The 24,760-nt window shown below is 41.5% G+C and overlaps 1 protein-coding gene across 1 annotated transcript in view; it reads right to left on the bottom strand.

Moving 5' to 3' along the window:
• Positions 1-24,455, bottom strand: part of nup210 (nucleoporin 210) — a 64,909-nt gene extending 40,454 nt beyond the window's left edge. The window contains exons 1-12 of the mRNA XM_029719854.1: positions 23,803-24,455; positions 22,653-22,792; positions 14,860-14,991; positions 13,888-13,984; positions 13,397-13,547; positions 12,657-12,789; positions 12,334-12,492; positions 8,885-8,953; positions 8,680-8,786; positions 8,178-8,318; positions 7,894-8,031; positions 768-923 (exon numbers count right to left, since the gene is read on the bottom strand). Coding sequence (XP_029575714.1) covers positions 768-923; positions 7,894-8,031; positions 8,178-8,318; positions 8,680-8,786; positions 8,885-8,953; positions 12,334-12,492; positions 12,657-12,789; positions 13,397-13,547; positions 13,888-13,984; positions 14,860-14,991; positions 22,653-22,792; positions 23,803-23,993 — 1,614 coding nt within the window. The 5' untranslated portion in view covers positions 23,994-24,455. The remainder of the gene's footprint in view (positions 1-767; positions 924-7,893; positions 8,032-8,177; positions 8,319-8,679; positions 8,787-8,884; positions 8,954-12,333; positions 12,493-12,656; positions 12,790-13,396; positions 13,548-13,887; positions 13,985-14,859; positions 14,992-22,652; positions 22,793-23,802) is intronic.
• Positions 24,456-24,760: the final 305 nt, after the last annotated feature.

Below are 24,760 nucleotides of genomic sequence, written 5' to 3'. Positions count from 1 at the left end.
CTTTCCCTGTTATCTTTTTTAGATTCTCCCAGATCAATTTAGAATTTCCCTTTGCCTCACCAATTATGTTAATAAAAAAGTTTGCCTTGGCCTGTCTGATTTCTTTCGTCACCTTATTTCTCAACATGGTAAACCTACGTCTGTCATGCTCTAATTTGAATTTTAGGGCTGTTTTTAGAGCATAATCTCGTTCTTTCATCAATTTCCAAATTTCTCCATTTAGCCAAGGAAGAGTGTTCTTTTGGCCAGGTTTGGATTTGATTTTCTTTAGGAAACCATTTATTGTAGCCTGGATTGTGGATAGTGAGGTTTTTCTATCAGCTTCCACGTCTGTATAGGACAAGAGATCATTCCAGTTAATTCCATTAATTGCGTTTTCAAAATAGTTTAATTCACTCTTAGGTATTCTTAGTTGATCCGGCTTTCTAACAGTAGAGAGCTTAAACCTGCTCTTAGACAACTTTCTGGCTATAAGTGTTAAATTATGATCAGATAGCCCAGTAACCATATTGAATGATTTAGTCACTCTCTCTGGTTTATTACTGAACACCAAATCAATCTGTGTTTTAGAGCAACAAGTCACCCTGGTTGGCCCTTTAACGAGCTGTGTAAGGTCAAAGGTATTAGTGATCCGTTTGAGGGTTTTCCTACAAGACTTGTCTTCATAATTAATATTAAAATCTCCCATTAAGATGACCTCCTTCCCAAAATCACATTCCCTAAGCCTATGTAATGAGGTTATTCTGTAAACACACACACGGTCTCACCTTCATCGCGCCATAGTGCATTGGGTTGCGTACATCATGGGCGTACACCACACTGACGCCGATGTCACTGACGGTCGTCATCACTCCTTTGACTGTCACTGTGGCAACGGCTAGGTTAGAGGAGGACCAGCTGAAATTCCCACTGCCTCCTGCTGCCTGGTACACAATGAAACATGGGTAAATACACAACATCAAGAGACACTTCAACTTCTGTCATTTTAAGCCAGCGTCTGGCCTTATACAAATTAGAAGGTAGTAATAAGAAGTAATGAAAGAGGATTCAGAAAAGCAATGTCTAAATATTAGCTCTGTCCCCCCCCCCCCCCAAAAAAAATAAAAAATAAAATAGGTCGACCAAGTTGTCTGTTCTTTCAAACAGTCGTATGGTTGATTTTTTTTATTTCAATTAATAATGTATAGACATATCCTGTGTGTTTTAATCAACTCAACTATATGCACGGACCTTGTCGGCTGCTTGAAGTGCACGGTTTGATGAAATAATTAAGACACACAAATTACTAGAGGGAGTCCGACCGCAATTGATTTGACTGTGCTCAGACTTGCTGCGCAGTTTATCATCCATGTCGCTGAAACTGCAACATACAGTGCATTAGGAAAGTATTTACACTCCGTCCCTTTTCACACTTTATTACGTTAGACTTACTCTAAAATGGATTAAATAAAAAAAATGTCGTCAATCTACACACAATACCCCATAATGACAAAGCGAAAACAGGATTTTAGAAATGTTTATTATTATCAAATTGACCTGCTGTGCTGCTCAGTATGGCTTTGTATCAAATTGTTCTTAGGAGGTCGTGCTAGAAATTGAAGGGAAGAGTTAATTTTTTTAATAGGATCATACTCAGCTTCACATAGCTTTGTGTCTCCTATGATCATTCTATTATGGTTGCATTGCAAATGAATTCATGTAGCCACTCACACAGCAGTTTGGTGTTCCCAGTATTTTTCAACCAACTGAGCCATCAAGACCACATTTCAGAGCTACACAAGCAACATAAGTAATCTGTTGATGCATAATGGACACTCCTCTCACTCTTTGTGGCCTCTATCTCCACTACACCTATACAGTACATACTTGGCCAGTTTTACAAGTTGACAGTAGCATACAGTGCATTCGTAAAGTATTCAGACCCTTTCTCCACATTTTGTTACGTTACTGTCTTAAGCTAAAATCTACATACAATACCCCATAATGACAAAGCGAACAGGTTTTTCCAATGATCATCCCTGAGATGTTTATACAACTTGATTGAAGTCCACCTGTGGTAAATTCAATTGATTGGACATGATTTGTAAAGGCACATACCTGTCTATTTTGGTCCCAAAGTTGACAGTGCATGTCAGGGGGAAAACCAAGGGTACCAAAACATTTATGCAGCATTGAAGATCCCCAAGAACACAGTGGTCTCCATCATTCTTAAATGGAAGTAGCTTGGAATCACCAAGACTCTTCCTAGATCTGGCCGCCAGGCCAAACTGAGCAATCGGGGGAGAAGAGCCTTGGTCAGAAAGGTGACCAAGAACCCGATGGTCACTCTGACAGAGTTCCAGAGTTCCTCTGTCGAGATGAGAGAACCTTCCAGAAGGACACCAGTCTCCGAATGTCCTTGAGTGGCCCAGCCAGAGCCCAGACTGGAACATCTCTGGAGAAACTTGAAAATAGCTATGAAGCGACACTCCCCATCTAACCTGACAGAGCTTGAGAGGATGGGAGAAACTCCGGAAATACAAGTGTGCCAAGTTTGTAGCGTCATACCCAAGAAGACTCGAGGCTGTAATTGCTGCCAAAGGTCCTTCAACAAAGTACTGAGTAAAAGGGTCTGAATACTTACGTAAATGTGACATTTCCGTTATTTTATTTCTAAAAACCTGTTTTTGCTTTGTCATTATGGGGTATTGTGTGTAGATGAGGGGAAAAAACAATACATTTTAGAATAAGGCTGTAACGTAACAAAATCTGGAAAAAGTCAATGGTTCTGAATACTTTCCGAACGCACTGCAATTACAGCCATTTCTGACTGAAGTTCTGTTACTGAAATCCCTCGTATTGGAAAAACATTCCCTATTCCCTCAACCCTTGCTCTCTTTACGTGATGCATGTATGCATCACATGCACGTGACCAATAGGAGAATGTTACTGGTTGCTCGAGGTAAAGGAGAAGTCAGATGTTTGGAAAACATTTGACTAGTTGTGGATAAAACTAGAGATCAAGAAAAAGAATGTAAGGAGCATGCGCTGCTTGCATATTATGTGTGCTGTCAGATTACAATATGATTTTTCTGACCGTTTGGAACAATGTAAACAATACCAAATGAATTATAAGCGTACCAGAGAGTATGTTGTAATGTTATTTTTTTTTGTAAAGCCTTAATTACAGCAAAGACTAAAAACAGTCATTCATTCGTGAATGCAATTTCCAAGTTGACACAGCTACTCATTCAAGGGTTTATATTTTTACTATTTTCTACATTGTAGAATAATAGTGAAGACATCAATACTATGAAATAACACACATGGAATCATGTAGTAACCAAAAAAGTGTTCAATCAAAATATACTTTATATTCTTCAAATTAGCCACCCTTTGCCTTGAGAGCTTTGCATACTCTTGGCATTCTTTCAAACAGCTTCACCTGGAATGTGTTTCCAACAGTCTTGAAGGTGTTCCCACATATGCTGAGCACTTGTTGGCTGTTTTTCCTTCACTCTGCAGCTCAACTCATCCCAAACTATTGTAAATTGGGTTGAAGTCAAGTGATTGTGGAGGCCAGGTCATCTGATGCAGAATTCCATCACTCTCCTTCTTGATCAAATAGGCCTTACACAGCTTGGAGGTGTGTTGGGTCACTGGCCTGTAAAAAAAAAATGATAGTCCCACTAAGCGCAAACCAGATGGGATGGCGTATTGCTGCAGAATGCTGTGGAAGCCATGCTGGTTAAGTGTGACTTAAAATTCTAAATAAGTCACAGACAGTGTCACCAGCAAAGCACCCCGACACCGCAACCTCCATGCTTCACGGTGGGAACCACACATGCAGAGATCATCCATTCACCTACTCTGTGTCTCACAAAGGCACGGCAGTTAGAACCAAATATCTCAAATTTGAACTCCAGACCAAAGGACAGATTTCCACCGGTCTAATGTCCATTGCTCGTGTTTCTCGGCCCAAGCAAGTCTCTTCTTATTATTGTTGTCCTTCAGTAGTGGTTTCTTTGCAGCAATTCAACCATGAAGGCCTGATTCACGCAGTCTCCTCTGAACAATTGATGTTGAGACGTGTCTGACACTTGTACTCTGTGAAGCATTTATTTGCGCTGAAATTTCTGAGGCTGGTATCTCTAATGAACTTCTCCTCTGCAGAGGTAACGCTGGGTCTTCCTTTCCTGTGGCGGTCCTCATGAGAGCCAGTTTCATCATAGCACTTGATGGTTTTTGCAACTGCACTTGAAGAAACTTTCAAAGTTCTTGAAATGTTCCAGATTGACTGACCTTCATGTCTTAAAGTAATGGACTGTCATTTCTCTTTGCTTATTTGAACTGTTCTTGCCATAATATGGACTTGGTCTTTTACCAAATGGGGCTATCTTATGTATACCACCCATACCTTCTCACAACACAACTGACTGGCTCAAATGCAAGAAGGAAAGAAATTCCATAAATTAAACTTAAGGCACACCTGTTAACTGAAATGCATTCCAGGTGACTACCTCATGAAGCTGGTTAAGAGAATGCCAAGAGTATGCAACGCTGTCATCAAGGCAAAGGGTGGCTACTTTTAAGAATCTCTAATATATTTAGATTTGTTTAACACTTTTTTGGTTACTACATGATTCCATATGTGTTATTTCATAATTTCGATGTCTTCACTATTATTCTACAATGTAGAAAATAGTAAAACATTTTTTTAAAAAACGAATGAGTAGGTGTCCAAACTTTTGACAGGTACTGTTTATAAGTATTGAAATATAGGCTTAACTAAGTTACGGTATTAAGACTAAACAGGATGTGCTCTTTGGCCTACAAGTCTAGGGTGGTTATACAAGGCTGCTATGCAAAGCTTACTAATGATAACATTACTTATTATTATTAACAATGAGATCAAGAAAAAGGAGGGTTATTATTAGAAATACAATTTCTGACAATTTGGAACAATGTAAACAAAATAAATAAATACCAGAGAGGCTGTTCTAACGAAAAAAAAGTATAAAGCCTTTATTACAGCATAGCAAATATTAAAAACAGATGAATGTGAAATTGTTTATCCGACATGTTGTGGTTGGTTAGGTTTGGTGCTCACGGAATCAGTAGATCTTAAACACTCAAACAGAAGCAGGATCTGTCTTACTTCTGCATACATATATGGATGCTCTATAAAGCCAGTTAGGATATTGAATGATTGATGTTTACTCTCTCCTCACTTTTCTTAGACAAATAAGGTGTCACGCCCTGACCATAGAGAGCCTTTTTATTCTCTATTTTGGTTAGGTTGGCGTGTGACTAGGGTGGGTGATCTAGTGTGTTTATTTCTATGTTGGCCTGGTTTGGTTCCCAGAGGCAGCCGTTTATCGTTGTCTCTGATTGGGGATCATGTTTAGGCAGCCATTTCCCCACTGTGTTTTGTGGGATCTTGTTTTGAGTTAGTGCATGTAGCACCTCTGTTGTCACGGTTCGTTGTTTGTTTCTTTTTGTTGTTGGTAAGTTTAGGTAATAAATTATGTGGAACTCAGAACACGCTGCGCCTTGGTCCGTCTCTCCACACAACCATGACAGAAGATCCCACCACAACAGGACCAAGCAGCGTGCCCAGGAAGAGATGGCCTCCTGGACTTACGAGATCGAGGAGAGAATATCCTGGACTTCGGAAGAAATCTTGGCAAGATACAAAAGCCTGCCGTTGAAGCAGACGCAAGGAGAGAAGGGAGGACAGCGACGATGCCGGGGTTCGCAGCCACAAAGACAGCCCAAAAGACAGCCCGAAAAAGCTTTTGAGGGGGGGGGCACACGGTGTAGTCGGCGGAGCCGAGGAATGAGTCAGAGACCGTCAGGGAGTCAAAGGAGGAACTCGATGAAAGATTCCAGAGAGAGGTGGTGGCGATGAGAGTGCTGCAGCGTGGGTGTGCTGAGGAGCAGGACACCAGTCCGGTGTCATCTGCACTGGTTTCACGGATCTGGCCTCCAGTGTGCCACCACAGTCCGGTACGTCCTGTCTCCTCCACACACTCGCCCTGAGGTGTGTGTCACCGTTCCGGTACAATTTGTGCCGGTTCTACGCACCAGGTCTCCAGTGCACCTCCACAGCCCAGTACGTTCTGTGCCAGCTCCCCGTACTCGCCGTGTGTCATCTGTCCGGGACAATTTGTGCCGGCTCTACGCACGTCCTGTGCCTGCTCCCCGCACGTCCTGTGCCTGCTCCCCGCACTCGCCCTGAAGAGCATGTCACCAGTCCGGTGCAACCTGTACCGGCCCCACGCATCAGGCCTCCAGTGCGCCTTCCCAGTCCGGTACGTCCTGTGCCTGCTCCTCGCACTCAACGGTCCGGAGCCCCCAGCAGGGGTCAACGGTCCGGAGCCCCCAGCGGGGGTCAACGGTCCGGAGCCCCCAGCGGGGGTCAACGGTCCGGAGCCCCCAGCGGGGGTCAACGGTCCGGAGCCCCCAGCGGGGGTCAACGGTCCGGAGCTTCCAGGTAAGGCGTCCAGTCCCGCTCCATGGCAGGAGCCTTCCTCTGCGCCAATGTCCAGTCCAGGCACGGCGTCCAGTCCTGCTCCATGGCAGGAGCCTTCCCCTGCGCCGATGCCCAGTCCAAACACGGCGTCCAGTCTAGCTCCAAGGCCAGAGCCTTCCTCTGCGCCGATGCCCAGTCCAGGCACGGTGTCCAGTCCAGCTCCAAGTCCGGAGCATTCCTCTGCGGCGGTGCCCAGTTCAGGCACGGCGGCCAACCCAGCTCCTTGGCCAGAGCCTTCCTCTGCGGCGGTGCCCAGTCCGGGTACAGCGTCCTACCCAGCTCCATGGCCGGACCCGTGGTTTGGGCGGGGGCAAAGTCCCGCACCAAAGCCGCCACCGATGTTGGCGGATCTGCGAGCGGAGTGGGTACTTCGCCCCGCACCGGAGCCGCCACTGACGCTAGACACCCACCCGGACCCTCCCCTATTGAGCACCTTTGGGGGGGGGGGGTGTACTGTCACGCCCTGACCATAGAGAGCTTTTTTATTCTCTATTTTGGTTAGGTCGGCGTGTGACTAGGGTGGGTGATCTAGTGTGTTTATTTCTATGTTGGCCTGGTATGGTTCCCAATCAGAGGCAGCTGTTTATCGTTGTCTCTGATTGGGGATCATATTTAAGCAGCCATTTCCCCACTGTGTTGTGGAATCTTGTTTTGAGTTAGTGCATGTAGCACCTCTGTCGTCACGGTTCGTTGTTTGTTTCTTTTTGTTGTTGGTAAGTTTCAGTAATAAATTATGTGGAACTCAGAACATGCTGCGCCTTGGTCCGTCTCGCCACACAACCGTGACATAAGGCAAGTGATGTTTTCTCATCTCCTAACGCCGCTGCTGCCTCGGCCACATTGTTCTCAACACCAATATGCTGGTTAAATGTGCTATTATGCACAGAGCAACAGGGTCTAGCAAAAGACGCCAATTCAATAGAGCACTGATGTTTCAGAGCCGCAGACAGCAACCGCTATCCAAAACAGAAGAAAGCGCATTTGTTAAAAAAAACGATATAATTAATGTTGTACCATTGTTCTTACGTAATATAACCATATACAATTTTAGTAGCACGTCTTAGTGATGGACTGTGCCATCCCCACGGCCTCCACAATGGATTAGTCCACTCAGACTGCCGCGAATCAGACAGGTACACCATTCAATTATTATACTTTTTTGCTACTGCTTGACTAAAGAAATCTCAGTCGACCAACAAATAGACCAGTCGACTAAATGGGGTCAGCCCTACTAAATATATTCATAAACACACAACTTGATGCAAGTCTAGTGGCTGATTTGAGAGATTCTTCAGCAACATGGGTTCCAAAAAGTAAGGGTATCAGTGAACATATACTGAATGATTCTAGACGGGCTTGTATTAAAAATGGACAAATACCTGTATTGTGTACTGGTAGGCTCCAACCTTAGGCTGCCATGGAAACGTGAGGATACTGGGACTGAGGACTATGGGATTGTAGATTTCTACATCCTGTTCATTATGGACTGTGTTGGCCAGCTCATGGACTCTTCCATTCTAGAACAGAAAAACAACAACCTTGTTAAGACATAACCAAGCAATTTTTAACTAATGATAATGATCTCTCACAGTTGGATATAAATTATTAAAGATAACTCAAAATATCTGCAAAGAAACTAATTCAAGGTTATGACAAAACTCACTTGATCCACCACAGATTTGAGCACAGCTTCAATTAGTGTTAGCCCGTTTTTCAAAGCCTTGACACGGTGGTAGGACCCATTCAGGGAGGACTCCAGAATCTCAAAGTACTCCTCTGGGAAGGCAGCTTCGATCCGAATGTTCTGCAGACAGAAACAATCAAGAGAGTAGCACTTAAAAATACAGAAGGAAATAAGACAGACAAGAACTGTTTAAAGTGTGGAAAAAAACAACCATCAAAAGAGGACAAATGATGCAGGACAAATGATGCAGGACAAAAATGTCCTAAATCTTCCTTTCCAGTATTTTTATGTCTCCCAGCTGTATTTCAGTCTGCAGTTGATTAAACATCAAGAGGAAGATGCAAAATTATACTGACAATAAATTAAGTTTTCCATTTTATAAGAGTGAGAAGAGTATGGAGAGTGACAGTGTTACAGATTTAACAAACCGGTCAATCAATGACGGTATAGAATTAAGACAACTTAGGCAGAGCTTACTTACATCAGATAAGTAAATCCTATTGCTTGACTTGTCAAACACTTCGATGAGGATATTATACACTCGTCCTGTTTCCAGGACCCAGCTCTCTCCAGGATTAATCTTAAATCCTGGGAGAGAAAGACAACACGAGTTCAAATTTGAACTGGAACGGTTCACTTTAAAATTGAAATCGCTAATACACAAGGATGAAAGCATGCAAACATACCCAAGTATCCTGGTTCCACCACATACAGAGTCCCGTTGGGCAGACGAGACACCCCTTGCATGCGAAGGCCTGAGCAATTGTTATTAAGGACAATAACATTAGGTACACAAAGAGTGGCATTCTGGGACCGTTTTAGTTATACTGACAACACGGTTCATGTCTCGTGTTTGTCAAGTGCACAATACAACTCGCTGGGGTAGGGTCTTAAGTAGAGCTTTAGCTAGTCAGTCTGTCAAGTCCTGTTAAATTACTGCCCGTCTCTGCTCCACTAGGCACTCACCTCCTCTATATATACAGATGGAGCACTGCAATCCACTGAGGAGGATATATTTAGGCCCAAGGGGGTGTGGTATACATACATCACGGCTATGGGCTGTTCAAAGGCGAGACGCAACGTGTATTGCCTATGAACAGTGCCTGGATACAGCCCTTAGGTGTGTTATATTGCCAATATACCACAAACCCCTGAGGTCCCTTATTGCTATTATAAACTGGTTACCAAAGTAATTAGAACAGTAAAAATACATGTTTTGTCATACCTGTGGTATACGGTCTGATATACCATGGCTGTCAGCCAAATCAGCATTCAGGGCTCAAACCATACAGTTTATAAGATAGAATGGAACACTCAACTTCATCAATACTCCCTTCCTACAAACTACACCATTCATGTTACACACCATTGCAAACATTAACAATTACGCAACCCTGTTGATGTAACAAGTGTTGTGACATGATTAGGGCTGTTACGGTGACCGTACTACCGACACACCGGCAGTCACGAGTCATGACCGCAGCCAAATTCCACATCACCGTTGAGTCACATTAACTAGGCTTCTCCAAAACTATGCTCTGATGCCACTTATGGTCATTGGTAGCCTACCAAACTTGCTAATGGTCAGTACTGAGCCCTTTATTGTCCCTCTAATCACTCTGACATCAATGCAAATGCTAGTGCATACGACAGGTGCATGTATGATAATGGCACATTCTAAATCAAAACTAATATCACACATATATTATTCGGTAAATATAAAGACAAGATTACATTGAGAACAGTCTGATGGATGACAATATCACTTGTGAATGACGGCCAGCGTGTGCAGTCTAAGATACTTTGTCACTTTTTCCAAATCAGTCCCATGCATCATGTAGCCGAGCCCATAGGCCTACAGTGAGGGAAAAAGTATTTTATCCCCTGCTGATTTTGTACATTTGCACACTGACAAAGAAATGTTCAGTCTATAATTTTAATGGTAGGTTTATTTGAACAGCGAGAGACAGAACAACAACAAAAATCCAGAAAAACGCATGTCAAAAATGTTATAAATTGATTTGCATTTTAATGAGGGAAATAAGTATTTGACCCCCTCTCAATCAGAAAGATTTCTGGCTCCAAGGTGTCTTTTATACAGGTAACGAGCTGAGATTAGGAGCACACTCTTAAAGGGAGTGCAACTGATCTCAGCTTGTTACCTGTATAAAAGACACCTGTCCACAGAAGAAATCAATCAAATTCCAAACTCTCCACCATGGCCAAGACCAAAGAGCTCCCCAAGGATGTCAGGGACAAGATTGTAGACCTACACAAGGCTGGAATGGGCTACATGACCATCGCCAAGCAGGTTGGTGAGAAGGTGACAACAGTTGGTGCGATTATTCGCAAATGGAAGAAACACAAAAGAACTGTCAATCTCCCTTGGCCTGGGGCTCCATGCAAGATCTCACCTCATGGAGTTGCAATGATCATGAGAACGGTGAGGAATCAGCCCAGAACTACACGGGAGGATCTTGACAATGATCAAGGCAGCTGGGACCATAGTCACCAAGAAAACAATTGGTAACACACTACGCCGTGAAGGACTGAAATCCTGCAGCGCCCGCAAGGTCCCCCTGCTCAAGAAAGCACATATATATGCCCGTCTGAAGTTTGCCAATGAACATCTGAATGATTCAGAGGACAACTGGGTGAAAGTGTTGTGGTCAGATGAGACCAAAATGGAGCTCTTTGGCATCAACTCAACTCGCCGTGTTTGGAGGAGGAGGAATGCTGCCTATGACCCCAAGAACACCATCCCCACCGTCAAACATGGAGGAGGAAACATTATGCTTTGGGGTGTTTTTCTGATAAGGGGACAGGACAACTTCACCGCATCAAAGGGACGATGGACGGGGTCATGTACCGTCAAATCTTGGGTGAGAACCTCCTTCCCACAACCAGGGCATTACAAATGGGTCGTGGATGGGTATTCCAGCATGACAATGACCCAAAACACACGGCCAAGGCAACAAAGGAGTGGCTCAAGAAGCACAATAAGGTCCTGGAGTGGCCTAGCCAGTCTCCAGACCTTAATCCCATAGAAATCTGTGGAGGGAGCTGAAGGTTTGAGTTGCCAAACGTCAGCCTCGAAACCTTAATGACTTGGAGAAGATCTGCAAAGAGTGGGACAAAAATCCCTCCTGGGATGTGTGCAAACCTGGTGGCCAACTACAAGAAACATCTGACCTCTGTGATTGCCAACAAGGGTTTTGCCACCAAGTACTAAGTCATGTTTTGCAGAGGGGTCAAATACTTATTTCCCTCATTAAAATGCCAGCTTTCTCATGCTGCTATATTTATTACTCTATTCTTAAAATTAAGCACATTCATCCGCTTTACAACCAGTGTAGCTTACCTGGCATATTAAAAAAATGAAGTACTCGTCTTTCATGCAACTTTTTTCAAATCAGCATCAGTCATATCATGCAACCTTAGAATGTATTAGAAATCAAAACATATAGCCTAACGTTTGTATCTCAACTAAAGTTGCATTAATAACTCTAAATTAAATATATAGGAGTACCTGTTTCTTTGTTAACCGCTCAACACAGAATAGCCTCATGTGCACACTCCATCAGAAATCATTAGGGGAATATTTTATTCATGTTCAATTATATTGTTCCTACTATAAAATAAAATAAAATGCCACTGGAATTAAGCAAATATTGTCTGCTAAATTAACTAGTGTAGCCCACAGCCATATGGCATAGCCAGATCAGGACCCAACATAAGGATGACTCAGAATATGCTATTCTGTTCTTCTGAAATAGGCTACATTTTCTTCATATCATGTTTCTTCAGACATGCCTAAAATAAATAATGGATTTATTCCGATGGTGTAGTCTATATTAAATGAATTTATTAGAATTTTTAAAATGTAGATGTTCCAAAGGTTCACATCAGTGGCTTGTAGGCTATGCGTGGAAGCCGGAGACGCTAAACGTGTTTATGTTAATGAGCAATTATCGTGAGACAGGCAGTTATTTGTATGACAATCACCAGCTGACAAAATTTCATGACTGCCACAGGCCTAAATGTTGTTGCATAGTTCCCAAATAATGTCATAGCGCAGTAGAAGAGTCCAAAACTAATCAATATCATGTAAAGTGTGACATGTCTTAAAGGATACTCTTATGATCCAGCACCACGTTGATATGTCCCAGGTGCAGGCCATTGACAGTGGAGGTGCTCTGGTCCAGACTAGCCACGGCCAGCTCTTGGTTTCCATCAGGCCCAGCCACACTGTTCTGGAGGTGCAGCTCATACTGGTCACAGGGCATGGATAACTCTGGAACACAACAGAACTAACCTGGGTGATTTCATAAACCTTTAATTCATGAACTTGTAACAAGCCACCCTGAGCTGTGATATGAATACCATCTAACCATTCTTGGCACATGTGATTCAATACGTCATTTATTGTTCATTTACTTGATTCAAATTCAGACCTACCTGTGATCTTTCCCTGTCTGATCTTCTGGACCTTGTATTGGATGGATGTGCCCACCAGCAGGTAGACATCATGTGCAGGGCTCAGTAGGATGTTCTCCAGAATCAGCAGTTTCACCTCTGCTGCACCCACATCCTGTGTGAAGGGTAGATACCATAGTTACGGCACAGCAAACTACACATGCCGTTAGACATGCCGAGAAACCAGACCAAATCGGTTACAGTATGATTCACACGCTAACAATAGCTCCCAACACTCCAAGGCATGTCATTAATCTAATTGTGTCAACTTTGTAATCATATTTCATATCATCACGTACAAAACTAATTCACATTTTTGGTATATAATTGACTGTTGTAAATACACCCTTCAGTGGTACTGTAATCGAATATTACGCCTACCCTATGACTGTGGAGTCTCATTTCAGACGGGTTAGACAGGCTCTACTAGCTGTGACATCACAGATAAGACTGGAGAGGAGACATCACTGTTACGCAAGTCAGATTGTTATTTATAGCCGTCAATTCCCCTGGAGGGCTGCTGCCTGCCACGAGCCGAGACGATGGTAGGAAACTACTTCAACTAAGCTCAAGTTTTTATACCCCTCTGATGTTCGCTTCCCTCACTTCTACAAAAAAATACTTCTGATTTGAGGTCCTTGAGCCAGTATTTAATTATTAACTATACAGTATGATACAGTCTACTTCAAAAACAAGGTAAGAAATTCAGGAAATGTTTAAACCTTATAGAGAGATTCTTGGATTTTGGCCTTGAGCTTAGCGTGGCCCGTTTTCAGTCCTGACACCAAGATGATATCTCCCTGTTTCCCCACTCTCTCCATCTCAGAGATGTAACCAGGGGGGGTGTACGTAGACTCAGAGAATTTAAGAACCCTTGAGGGAGGGAAAGGGATTGGAAAACACATTACATGCCTATTATCGACAGCGACAAATGGACATCTTACAATTAATCTCTACATACAGAGGATAATATATTAGACTTGTGATAAGATTACTTCAGTATAGGATAGGCCTCAGGTTTTGAGGTCAATTCTGGCACAAGGCAAATCATAACCGAATGTGTTTAAATAACCTGATAAGTCACAGGTAAGATTGAATTTGCATTCAATTGCCATCCTTAAACCAGTTGTTATAATGATGTTGTTAACCATCTACTTTACATTCACTCTCACAGGCAGGTTGTTTCTCCATGATTGAGTGCATGGAAACGCACCTTAATGAGTTGTAGGAGTCAAGGAATCCATCCATGTCTGCATCTTTCACTATGGTCCAGTCAAACACCAGGCTTACTAGAGTGCTGAAGGTGTTTCCTGCACAATCGACAATTTGGGGGTGAGAAACGTGGCCAAATACATGTACCCATTGCTTGGGATTAGATTTAACGTACATTGTGCAATTTAAGTTTCAACTTTAAAATATATATTACACTGCTACAGGCAAAACATTGTCCTGTGAATTTGTGTTGAAAGGACTTAAATCCCTGTGGACAAGATGGCAAATACAGCACACCACTTTGACTAGTCCCTAAAGGTTGCAGTCCTATAAGCCCAAACACCAATAGTCCTCTTTCAACACGGTATTTCAGCTATTCCATTTGATTGATCTGAGAGTAGTACACATAAAGGCTAAAACAAACAACAAAATGCAGCGCGCCTTAGGGGCCGCCATCAAACGGAATCAGGTTGTGGCTCCAGCTCATTTAACAGAGTTTGTCTGTGCCTGGCCCAAATGGAACCAGTGAGACAGAACAAAGAGACATTTAACCACTGCCTGAGGACAGGGAAGGCCTGCCACGGGGGATCACAATCATCACTACTGGAAAAGTCATTAAACTGGCTAGTCCACACAACAATACTGTGGATCTCTCTATGCATTATACTGAAGCGGATAGCACTTTTAAGTTGTTCTATCTGTAGTAAAGCTGTAATTACTCTACTAAGAACATTGCATTAACATGTTGCATAGCAATTACATTGTAAAAAGTGGAATATCAGGACTTTGTTGCTACAATGGTGATACAATGTTACTAGAGTAAGTACACTGTTAACACATAGGTAGGTATAGAGCAACTTAATGTAAAGTGTTGTGATGACAGCGTACCATGATGTAAATCTCTGAGCAAAAGAGAACCAATGCTACAAGCTGTCCAATAACGCATAACAGTGTATCCTTGAATACTCCTCACCCTCAGAGTCGAGTGCGTGGATCTTCAGTTCCAGTGGTGAGTCCTCCAGATGCAGCTCTTTGGTGGTGGACACTATCTGGATCTCACTGATGATGTCCACGATGGCATCACAGCGCAGTACCTGTCCCGTTACTGAGTACAGGAGAAGGGGACAGCCACACACACAGGTAATGCAGCCAGTTATCATCAAACGCACCAAACCTTAGCAATGGCTGACACAGTACGAGGTGTACTCAACTCAAGAAAGGAAACATCTCAGAGGTGCTGCTGTGATTAGCGATGGGCTACATTCAGTATCACTGCACCGTTCTGTACAGTTTCAACATGATTATTGTTAAAGAAGTTTATAAGAAAGGCATCTGAAAGGGCCTGTGTGTTAGGCACCTCTAATTACAGTCTGTATCACAAATGACTGCCCCATGACAAGCCAATGGCGCTGGAGTAAACATCTGGCTTGCAGTACTATTGCACAATGTGGTAAAGCGGCAGTTTTCATTCCTTTTACTGAGCCCCACAGGGATGCACTTTTTAGATCTAGCCAAGCACTTACAAACCGGATTAAGCTAATAAAGGGCAACGTTTCAACATATACAATACCAGTCAAAAGTTTGGACACACTTACTCATTGAAGGGTTTTATCTTTAGTTTTACTTTTTTCTACATTGTAGAATAATAGTGAAGACATCAAAACTATGAAATAACACGTGGAATCATGTAGTAACCAACAAAAAAAAGTGTTAAATCAAAATATATTTTACTCTTCAAAGTAGCCACCCTTTGCCTTGATGACAGCCTTGCACACTATTGGCAGTCTCTCAACCAGTCATGAGGTAGTCACCTGGAATGGTGTGCCTTGTTAAAAGTTAATTTGTGGAATTTCTTTCCTTCTTCCTTCTCCTTTGATCCAATCAGTTGTGTTGTGACAAGGTAGGGATGGTATACAGAAGACAGCCCTATTTGGTAAAAGACCAAGTCCATACTATAGCAAGAACAGCTCAAATAAGCAAAGAGAAACGCCAATCCATCATTGCTTTAAGACATGGTCAGTTACTGCAGAACATTTAAAGAACTTAAATTTTCTTCAAGTGCAGTCGCAAAAACCATCAAGCACCAAGATGAAACTGTTCATTAGAGTTAACTGCACCTCAGATTGCAGCCCAAATAAATGCTTCACAGAGCTCAAGTAACAGACATCTCAATATCAACTGTTCAGAGACTGCATAAATCAGGCCTTCATGGTTGAATTGCTGCAAATTAACCACTACTAAAAGGACACCAATAAGAAGAAGAGACTTGCTTGGGCCAAGAAACACGAGTAATGGACATTAGACCTGTGGAAATCTGTCCTTTGGTCTGACGAGTCCAAATGTGAGATTTTTGGTTCTAACCGCTGTGTCTTTGTGAGACGCAGAGTAGGTGAACGGATGAACTCCGTATGTGTGGTTCCCAACGTGAAGCATGGAGGAGGTGGTGTGATGTGCTTTGCTGGTGACAGTGTCTGTGATTTATTTAGAATTCAAGGCACACTTAACCAGCATGGCTACCACAACGTTCTGCAGCGATATGCCATCCCATCTGGTTTGCGCTGAGTGGGACTATCATTTGTTTTTCAACAGGACAATGACCCAAAACACACCTCCACGCTGTGTAAGGGCTATTTGACCAAGGAGAGCGATGGAGTCCTGCATCAGATTATCTGGCCTCCACAATCACTTGACCTCAACCCAATTGAGATGGTTTGGGATGAGTTGGACAGCAGAGTGAAGGGAAAGCAGCCAACAAGTGCTCAGTATATGTGGGAACTCCTTCAAGACTGTTGGAAAAGCATTCCTCATGAAGCTGGTTGAGATAATGCCAAGGGTGTGCAAAGCTGTCATCAAGGCAAGGGTGGCTATTTGAAGAATCTAAAATATATTTGGATTTGTTTATCACTTCTTTTGGTTACTACATGATTCCATGTGTTATTTCATAGTTTTAAAGACTTCACTATTATTCTACAATGTACAAAATAGTCCAAATAAAGAGAAACCCTTGAATGAGTAGGTGTGTCCAAACTTTTGACTGGTACTGTAGTTCATAGCATCGATTTAAGCAATACACTGAGTAGATTATCTGGTGATGGCCTATAGGCTAAATCACCTCAACTTCCATGGACCGAAGTATAACAAGTCCTTACCTTGAACCAAGTTCACATACAACCTGTTCATGCAAGTAAAGCACATGTCGGATACAAAATGTCATAACAGACCTAATGGAAACAGCAAATTTGTCGGTAAACTTTCCAAATGTTGACAAAACAAAATACGCTAGACATGGTGGGATCTTTTCGTCTGTGTAAAATTTATTATGTGAGAAATGGCAGTAGAAATGCTTTCGTGCTAAAACATTGACATAATAACCATTATATCGAAGTAAACTGAGTCACATGATGACGTGTGCTCTTCCCACTATGACAAGGGAATTGATGCAATTTATTAGATTACTGATTAAATAAATGATGAACTTCACAGGGTGGTGAAAGTGCAAGGTGATGAGCTTGATGCTTCTTTCCAATAAATAAAGGGTGTTATTCTGGTGACTTAATGATCGATGCTTGGCTGCCTTTTGACACATTTTTATAATCTCGCTCTTTTGTCCATAATAATTTCATCATGTACGCTATACCCGCACTCCATCTGTGAGCAGTTGGCTTGAGCGCACATTCCAATACCAGTGGGCACATTCGGTATATAACGCAAACCATCAGTAGAGTTGAAAATGCGATGGAATCCCATTTAACCTTTTCATACACGAGTTCCAAATATCTCTTTTCTTTTTTTTTCCCTCCCCAATTTAGTGGTATCCAATTGGTAGTTACAGTCTTGTCTCATCGCTCCAACTCCCGTACGGACTCGGGAGAGGCGAAGGTCGAGAGCCGTGCGTCCTCCAAAACACAACCTAACCAAGCCGCAATGCTTCTTGACACAATGCCCTTTCTTGAAACACCCTACACCTGGTGACCGTGACAGCGTGCCCTGTGCCCGGCACAGGAGTCACTAGTGAGCAATGGGACAAGGACATCCCTGCCAGCCAAGCCTCCCCCTTACCCGAATGACACTGGGCCAATTGTGCGCCGCTCCATGGGTCCCCCGGTCGTAGCCGGCTGCAACAGAGCCTTGGACTCTAACCCAGAATCTCTAGTGGCACAGCTAGCACTGCGATGCAGTGCCTTAGACCACTGCGCCACACGGTAGGCCAAGTTCCAAATATCTCTAACGGTCGTCCCAGCAGGAGTTGTTTTATGCACACAATGTCAGAATGCACTCACTACTCCAAAATGTGATTATTACGCAACAGGACACGAGCTGACTGCTAATTATCTATAGGCTATATTTGAAGTTGTCAATTTAAAATTATTGTAATTAAGTTGTATTTTGTAACAGTTTGAATTGAGGTGTGTTCCGCCTCATTAATTCACATAGAAGTAGCCCATTTCAGTGTTACGTACAATTTATGTTTGAGGCTTTACTGAGCCTGACAAACTTCTCTCTTTGAGGAGAGCTCATGCACTTCACTAATGTCTGCATCAAGTATGCAGATATATGCGCAGTCTTGGGCGAATTTGAAAAATTTCTGGCTGGTGCTCGCATTGCCCTCTTTGTTTTCCTTACAAATAATAACTTTGGACATGTGAGTTCCAATCAAATTAAGTTCCTTATTTTCTGTATATTGTTGTCGTTTCTACTGTAGGTGCATACAGTCTGCATGTATGCATGTATGTATGGAGCATAATGTATTTACAGTTTTATTCACATTTTCAAGTACTGGTGACAAATAATGCATTCCGATTATTGCATAGATTGTAATGGACACCTATGATGTGTGTAAAATACTTTTTTGAAGGTTGTACTGATTATAATGAGCTAATGCTGAGCTATTTGCCAGCTATGTGTGGCGCCATGTTTGTTGACATAATACAATGCATTCTGTCAAAGGTTCACACATCTTTCGGGTAAACTTCCGGAAGTGAATGAAGGGAAGTGAATGATCGTAGACGACACACCCTCTTCAACATGCATACTATAAAAACAGACAACTCATCTTGTCTCCTCTTACTATCTTTGGTTGATGCGAAAAAAAAAACATGCCGGCGCGCACAAACTACCCTTCTTCAGATTACTTTCGATTTCTAGAAAGTGTTTAACTAAATTATTTAGATCAATGGTGAGCTCACCCGTGATGTGATTAATTATAAATAGTAATTGCTATTAGCTAATTTATATTGTAGTTTCTGTCAACTGAGAGTTATAGAAATATGACCGCTGGTGTTAGGTCAATCTTTCCTCAGTTAGAGCTAGGACAAATTTAGCCTACATTTTCCAGTTTGGATGATTGTGCTATGCTGTAGCTACTTCTGTGAATGTCTGAGCATTGCATCCAAATATAAACTGGTCACATTCTGGACATAACTTTGTAAGGACTGTGTTTGTGCAAAATGTTTGTGAAAAAAAAGTATGGCCAGCTTAAATGTTGATTGTTGCGTCAATCGAACACTGGCTGTTCTAAATAAGCATTCTAATTAGAGGTCGACCGATTATGATTTTAACGCCGATACAGATTATTGGAGGACGAAAAAAAGCCAATACCGATTAATTGGCCAATATATATGTGTCACGACTTCCGCCGAAATCGGCCCCTCTCCTTGTTCGGGCGGCGTTCGGCGTCACCGGCTTACTAGTTACCATCGATCTGTTTCCCTGTTCGTTTGCTTTTGTCTTAATTATACACACCCGTTTATTATTCCCTGATTATGTTCATTATTTAACCCTCTGACTTCCCTGTTTGTCTTGTCCGTGATTGTTTCCTGTTTTGTGGTTGTTGGAGGTGTTCCTCCCAACCCTGGATATTTGCTGTGGAAGAAGTTTTATTTATGGTTTTGAGTAAACACGTTTGTTTGCACTCATCCCTGTGTCCTGCGCCTGACTCCGATAATTCTCCTAATGAAAGCATTACAATATGTAATAATGACAATTACAACAATACTGAATGAACACTTATTAACTTAATATAATACATAAATAAAATCTATTTAGTCTCAAATATATAATGAAACATGTTCAATTTGGTTTAAATAATGCAAAAAGTGTTGGAGAAGAAAGTAGAAGTGCAATATGTGCCATGTAAAAGAGCTAACGTTTAAGTTCCTTGCTCAGAACATGAGAACATGTAAAGCTGGTGGTTCAATATTCCCAGTTCTTCAATATTCCCAGTTAACCTCACTCGCATCCCACCTGGCCAACATCCAGTGAAATTCAAAAACCAAAATACTCATTATAAAAATTCAGAAAACATACAAGTGTTATACATTGCATTAAAGATTAACTTCTTGTGAATCCAACCACGGTGTCAGATTTAAAAAAGGCTTTACGGCGAAAGCATACCATGCGATTATTTGAGAACATCGCCCAGCAGACAAATCATTACAAACAGTAACCAGCCAAGTAGAGCTACACAAGTCAGAAATAGAGATAAAATGAATCACTTACCTTTGATGATCTTGATATGGTTGCACTCAGAAGACATTAATTTACTCAATAAAATTTTCCATTTTGTTCGATAAAGAACTCTTTATATCCAAAAACCTCTGTTTTGTTCGCGCGTTTTCTTCAGTAATCCACAGGCTCAAACGCAGTCACAACAGGCAGAAATAAAATCCAAATTGTATCCGTAAAGTTCATAGAAACATGTCAAACGATGTTTATATTCAATCCTCAGGTTGTTTTTAGCCTAAATAATCGATAATATTTCAACCGGACAATAACGTCGTCAATATAAAAGGTAAACAAGAAAGGTGCACTCTCGGGTGCGCATGAAAAAGCTCTGACACTTTAGGGTCCAGTCATTCAGACTGGTCTTACTCCCTCATTTTTCAGAATACAAGCCTGAAACAATTTCTAAATACTGTTGACATCTAGTGGAAGGCATAGGAACTACAATTGGAGTCCTAAGTCAATGGATACTGTAATGGCATTGAATAGAAAACTACAAAAATAAATAAATTCTACTTCCTGGATGGAATTCTCTCAGGTTTTCGCCTGCCAAATCAGTTCTGTTATACTCACAGACATTATTTTAACAATTTTGGAAACATTACAGTGTTATATGCATACCCTAGCTTCTGGCCCTGAGTAGCAGGCAGTTTAATTTGGGCACACTTTTCATTCAAAATTCCGAATGCTACCCTAGTGAAGTTAAGAAGTTTTAGGTTGTAGTTATTATAGGAATTATGACACGTCAACTATTTCTCTCTATACCTTTTGTATTTCATATACCTTTCACTATTGGATGTTCATATAGGCACTTTAGTATTACCAGGCTAATCTCGGGAGTTGATAGGCTTGAAATCATAAACAGCGCTGTGCTTCAAGCATTGCTAAGCAAACTGCTGTTTGAATGAATGCTTACGAGCCTGCTGCTGCCTACCACCGCTCAGTCAGACTGCTCTATCAAATCATAGACTTAATTATAATATAATAAAACACAGAAATACAAGCCTTTGGTCATTAATATAGTCAAATCCGGACACTACCATTTCGAAAACAAAAGGTTTATTCTTTCAGTGAAATAAGGAACCGTTCCATATTTTATCGAACGGGTGGCAACCCTAAGTCTAAATATTGCTGTTACATTGCACAACCTTTAATGTTATGTCATAATTATGTCAAATTCTGGCAAATTAATTACGGTCTTCACACAGTTCGCAACGAGCCAGGCGGCCCAAACTGTTGCATATACCCTGACTCTGTTTGCACTGAACGCAAGTGAAGTGACAATTTCCCTAGTTAATATTGATTTACATTGATTTATTTTTACTAAATATGCAGCTTTAAAAATATATACTTGTGTGTATTGATTTTAAGAAAGGCATTGATGTTAATGGTTAGGTAAATTTGTGAAACGATTGTGCTTTATTCGCTTTTGTTGCGAATGTGCTTTTGTTAAATCAACACCCGTTTGGCAAAGTAGGCTGTGATTCGATGATAAATTAACAGGCACCACATTGATTATATGCAACGCAGGACAAGCTAGTTAACCTGGTAATATCATCAACCATGTGTAGTTAACTAGTGATTATGTGAAGATTGATTTGTTTTTTTATAAGATAAGTTTAATGCTAGCTAGAAACTTACCTTGGCTCCTTGCAGCCACAAGGTCCTTTTGACGCTGCACTTGCGTAACAGGTGGTCAGCCTGCCACACAGTTTCCTCGTGGATTGCAATGTAATCGCCCATAATCGGCATCCAAAAAGGCCAATTTCCGATTGTAATGAAAACTTGAAATCAGCCCTAATTAAATCAACCATGCCAATTAATCGGTCGACCTCTAGTTCTAATCACATCGGTTTGAGCGTATACTGCGTAGAATGATCACACCCGTTTGTTGATACGTGTGAAAAGGTTAACTAGTAAAAAAAATATTCGGTATTTGGGAATTTAACCGCAAACTCGTTTTTATGTGCACTATGTCATCACGCAGACTTATCTGCAGCAAGTCAGAGAATATTCACATTAAACTCTGTCGCCAATTGGACGGAAACACATCTGTGGAGAGATTTGAGAATATCTTATGTGAGAATATGCTATTTCAATACTACCCTCAAGAACTTCCGGATTAGAAGGTAGGCCCATTTCACCTGTTCACATTAGTCTCATATTATGCTGGATGAAAAGGCCCTCCATGGTTGTTTGACCAAAAGCTTAGACACAATAAAGACACCTTTGCATCTCTCTTCGTCCAACAGGTACTGTACTCACCAACATCCTCAGCCAGTATGATGCTGGTGAGTCTGGAAGGCTGGGTGGAGCGGGCCTGGAGGACGGCTCTCTGGGAACACAGTCTGCTGACGTCAACTTCCACAGCCTCGATGCTGGCCACCTCCGGTCTGGTGGAAGACCTGGAGGTACGAAAGGTATTCAGACAATTGAAGTTTATAGATAAATAACCTCTTATTTATTAAAAACAGAAGTGTTTTGCTTTCATCAGGGTGCTATTCAGATTAACCTGATTAACATAAATCGGTCTAATAACTCACATTTTGCCTAATCTCGGTTAACACAGAATTGAAGTCTTGCCTAATTGGTCAGATGCTCGATTAAGTTTTGGGTCCATAAGTGTTAAGAATAGAGATTGATTGAACAAGGATCCGAAACGAAGAGCTCCACCCGATCTCTTAGAAGTTACAGGCAAATCTGTGCCAAATGTCACATTTTATTACTAAATTCAAAAGATGCTAATGCAAAATCATGGTTTGTCCAAAGCACCGGAACTAATGCTACTCCGTATCTCACATTTCCCAATGTATGACGACAGACCTACGGTACCATTTGTTTACGTAGTCTGTCTACGAGAGATTATATTTTGCCCAAGGACATGTTGGGAGCGGTTATCTATCAAATTAAAGATTTTGACAGGAAATGTCTCTGATTGATGAGGCACAGGTTCTAAAATGAAAAGCATAACGTTTATTTCATTTTGCACTGTCTCTATGCACACTCACACTCCAACACACTTAACATGCACACACATTTATACTGACTCTGCTCACACACACATACTATCTTTATTTATTACGCTGCTGCTACTTTTTTTTAATCATACACTGGACAGTTTATGGGGGGCATATGGCAGGGCCTGGGCTCATATCCATGTGCATGATCACCGGTATTTTCCAGACAGGGTCATGCCTGTTAGATAATACCCAAGCCAAAACTATTTATTTCATAAAGATATTGACTTTCTATCAACTAAATGCATTATTCTGATTTAATATTTAGTTATATGCCACAGTGCATAGCAATGACCTATGTATGTAAGATGATACATGCGTGGACCAAACAAACACGTTTCTATGGCGGTAATATACTAGGAAAGGTGGTACCCATCTTTTTAAAGATATTCACTTACCATCTGTAACAGCCTTCAGTTGCCTCCAGCGTGAAGTTTATTCTAGTGCTTCGGGCAAGTGGTAATAAAACTTTGGGGATATTCAACTTTGAGGCACACGTGGTGTGAATTGAACTTGATATCAATAACAAAAACACTGACAGTGAGCTCAACGCAAAAAACGCCATTTTTGACAGCCAGATAGATAGCATATATTATAATAAAAAATACAATTCAAATTGTTAGAGGTTATAGCCTACTACAGTTCAATAATCGTATAATTTTTTGATCCTCAATTAACATTTCCGACAGTGAGTGATCACCAAGAGGTACACGTTAGATTAAACTAACATTGCTACTTGTAACCATTTGTTTCAGCAAATATTCGAACCATTGATAGGTTACTTAGTTTCAATTCCTTACACTAACGGAAAGCCGCGACAGCATGACTATGATAATTTCGCTTGTACTCCTAAATGTACACGTTCAATTCAAGTTTCCTACAAAGCTCTTAAATTAAATATACAGTAGACTTTCCCCTAACGTCTAAATTAACGATTCAATTAATTTAGACAAAAACTATAATTCACAGGACATGCAGAAATACCCGCCATTACAGATAATTGGAGCTGCAGCGTGCATGCTGGGAGTCAGTTGACGTCATTTACAAAGTCGAAATGTGAGTCTATGATGACGCTTTGTCTTAAAGATGCAGAGGTCCGCTTTTTGCCGGAACCATTTATTTATTTATTTTAATTTTTTTTATATATTTGTTTTTATTTTTGTATTTTTTTGCCGGAACCATTTATGCCTAAATATTTTCATGTACATGAGGAGCTCTGCTTTAATAACTCACCAGCATTCCAGCAACACACAGTAGCACCACTTACATACCACTCACATACCAACAACCTACTATTCAGTCACCTATTGTGAAAGACAACTCAGTCAGTGCATTTGATCATGAGGTGAATTATGC

This window comes from Salmo trutta, chromosome 28 (assembly GCF_901001165.1).
Source record: "Salmo trutta chromosome 28, fSalTru1.1, whole genome shotgun sequence".
Taxonomy (NCBI): Eukaryota; Metazoa; Chordata; class Actinopteri; order Salmoniformes; family Salmonidae; genus Salmo; species Salmo trutta.
Note: the sequence above shows the minus strand (reverse complement) of the source record. Positions and strands in the feature narration are given on the sequence as shown.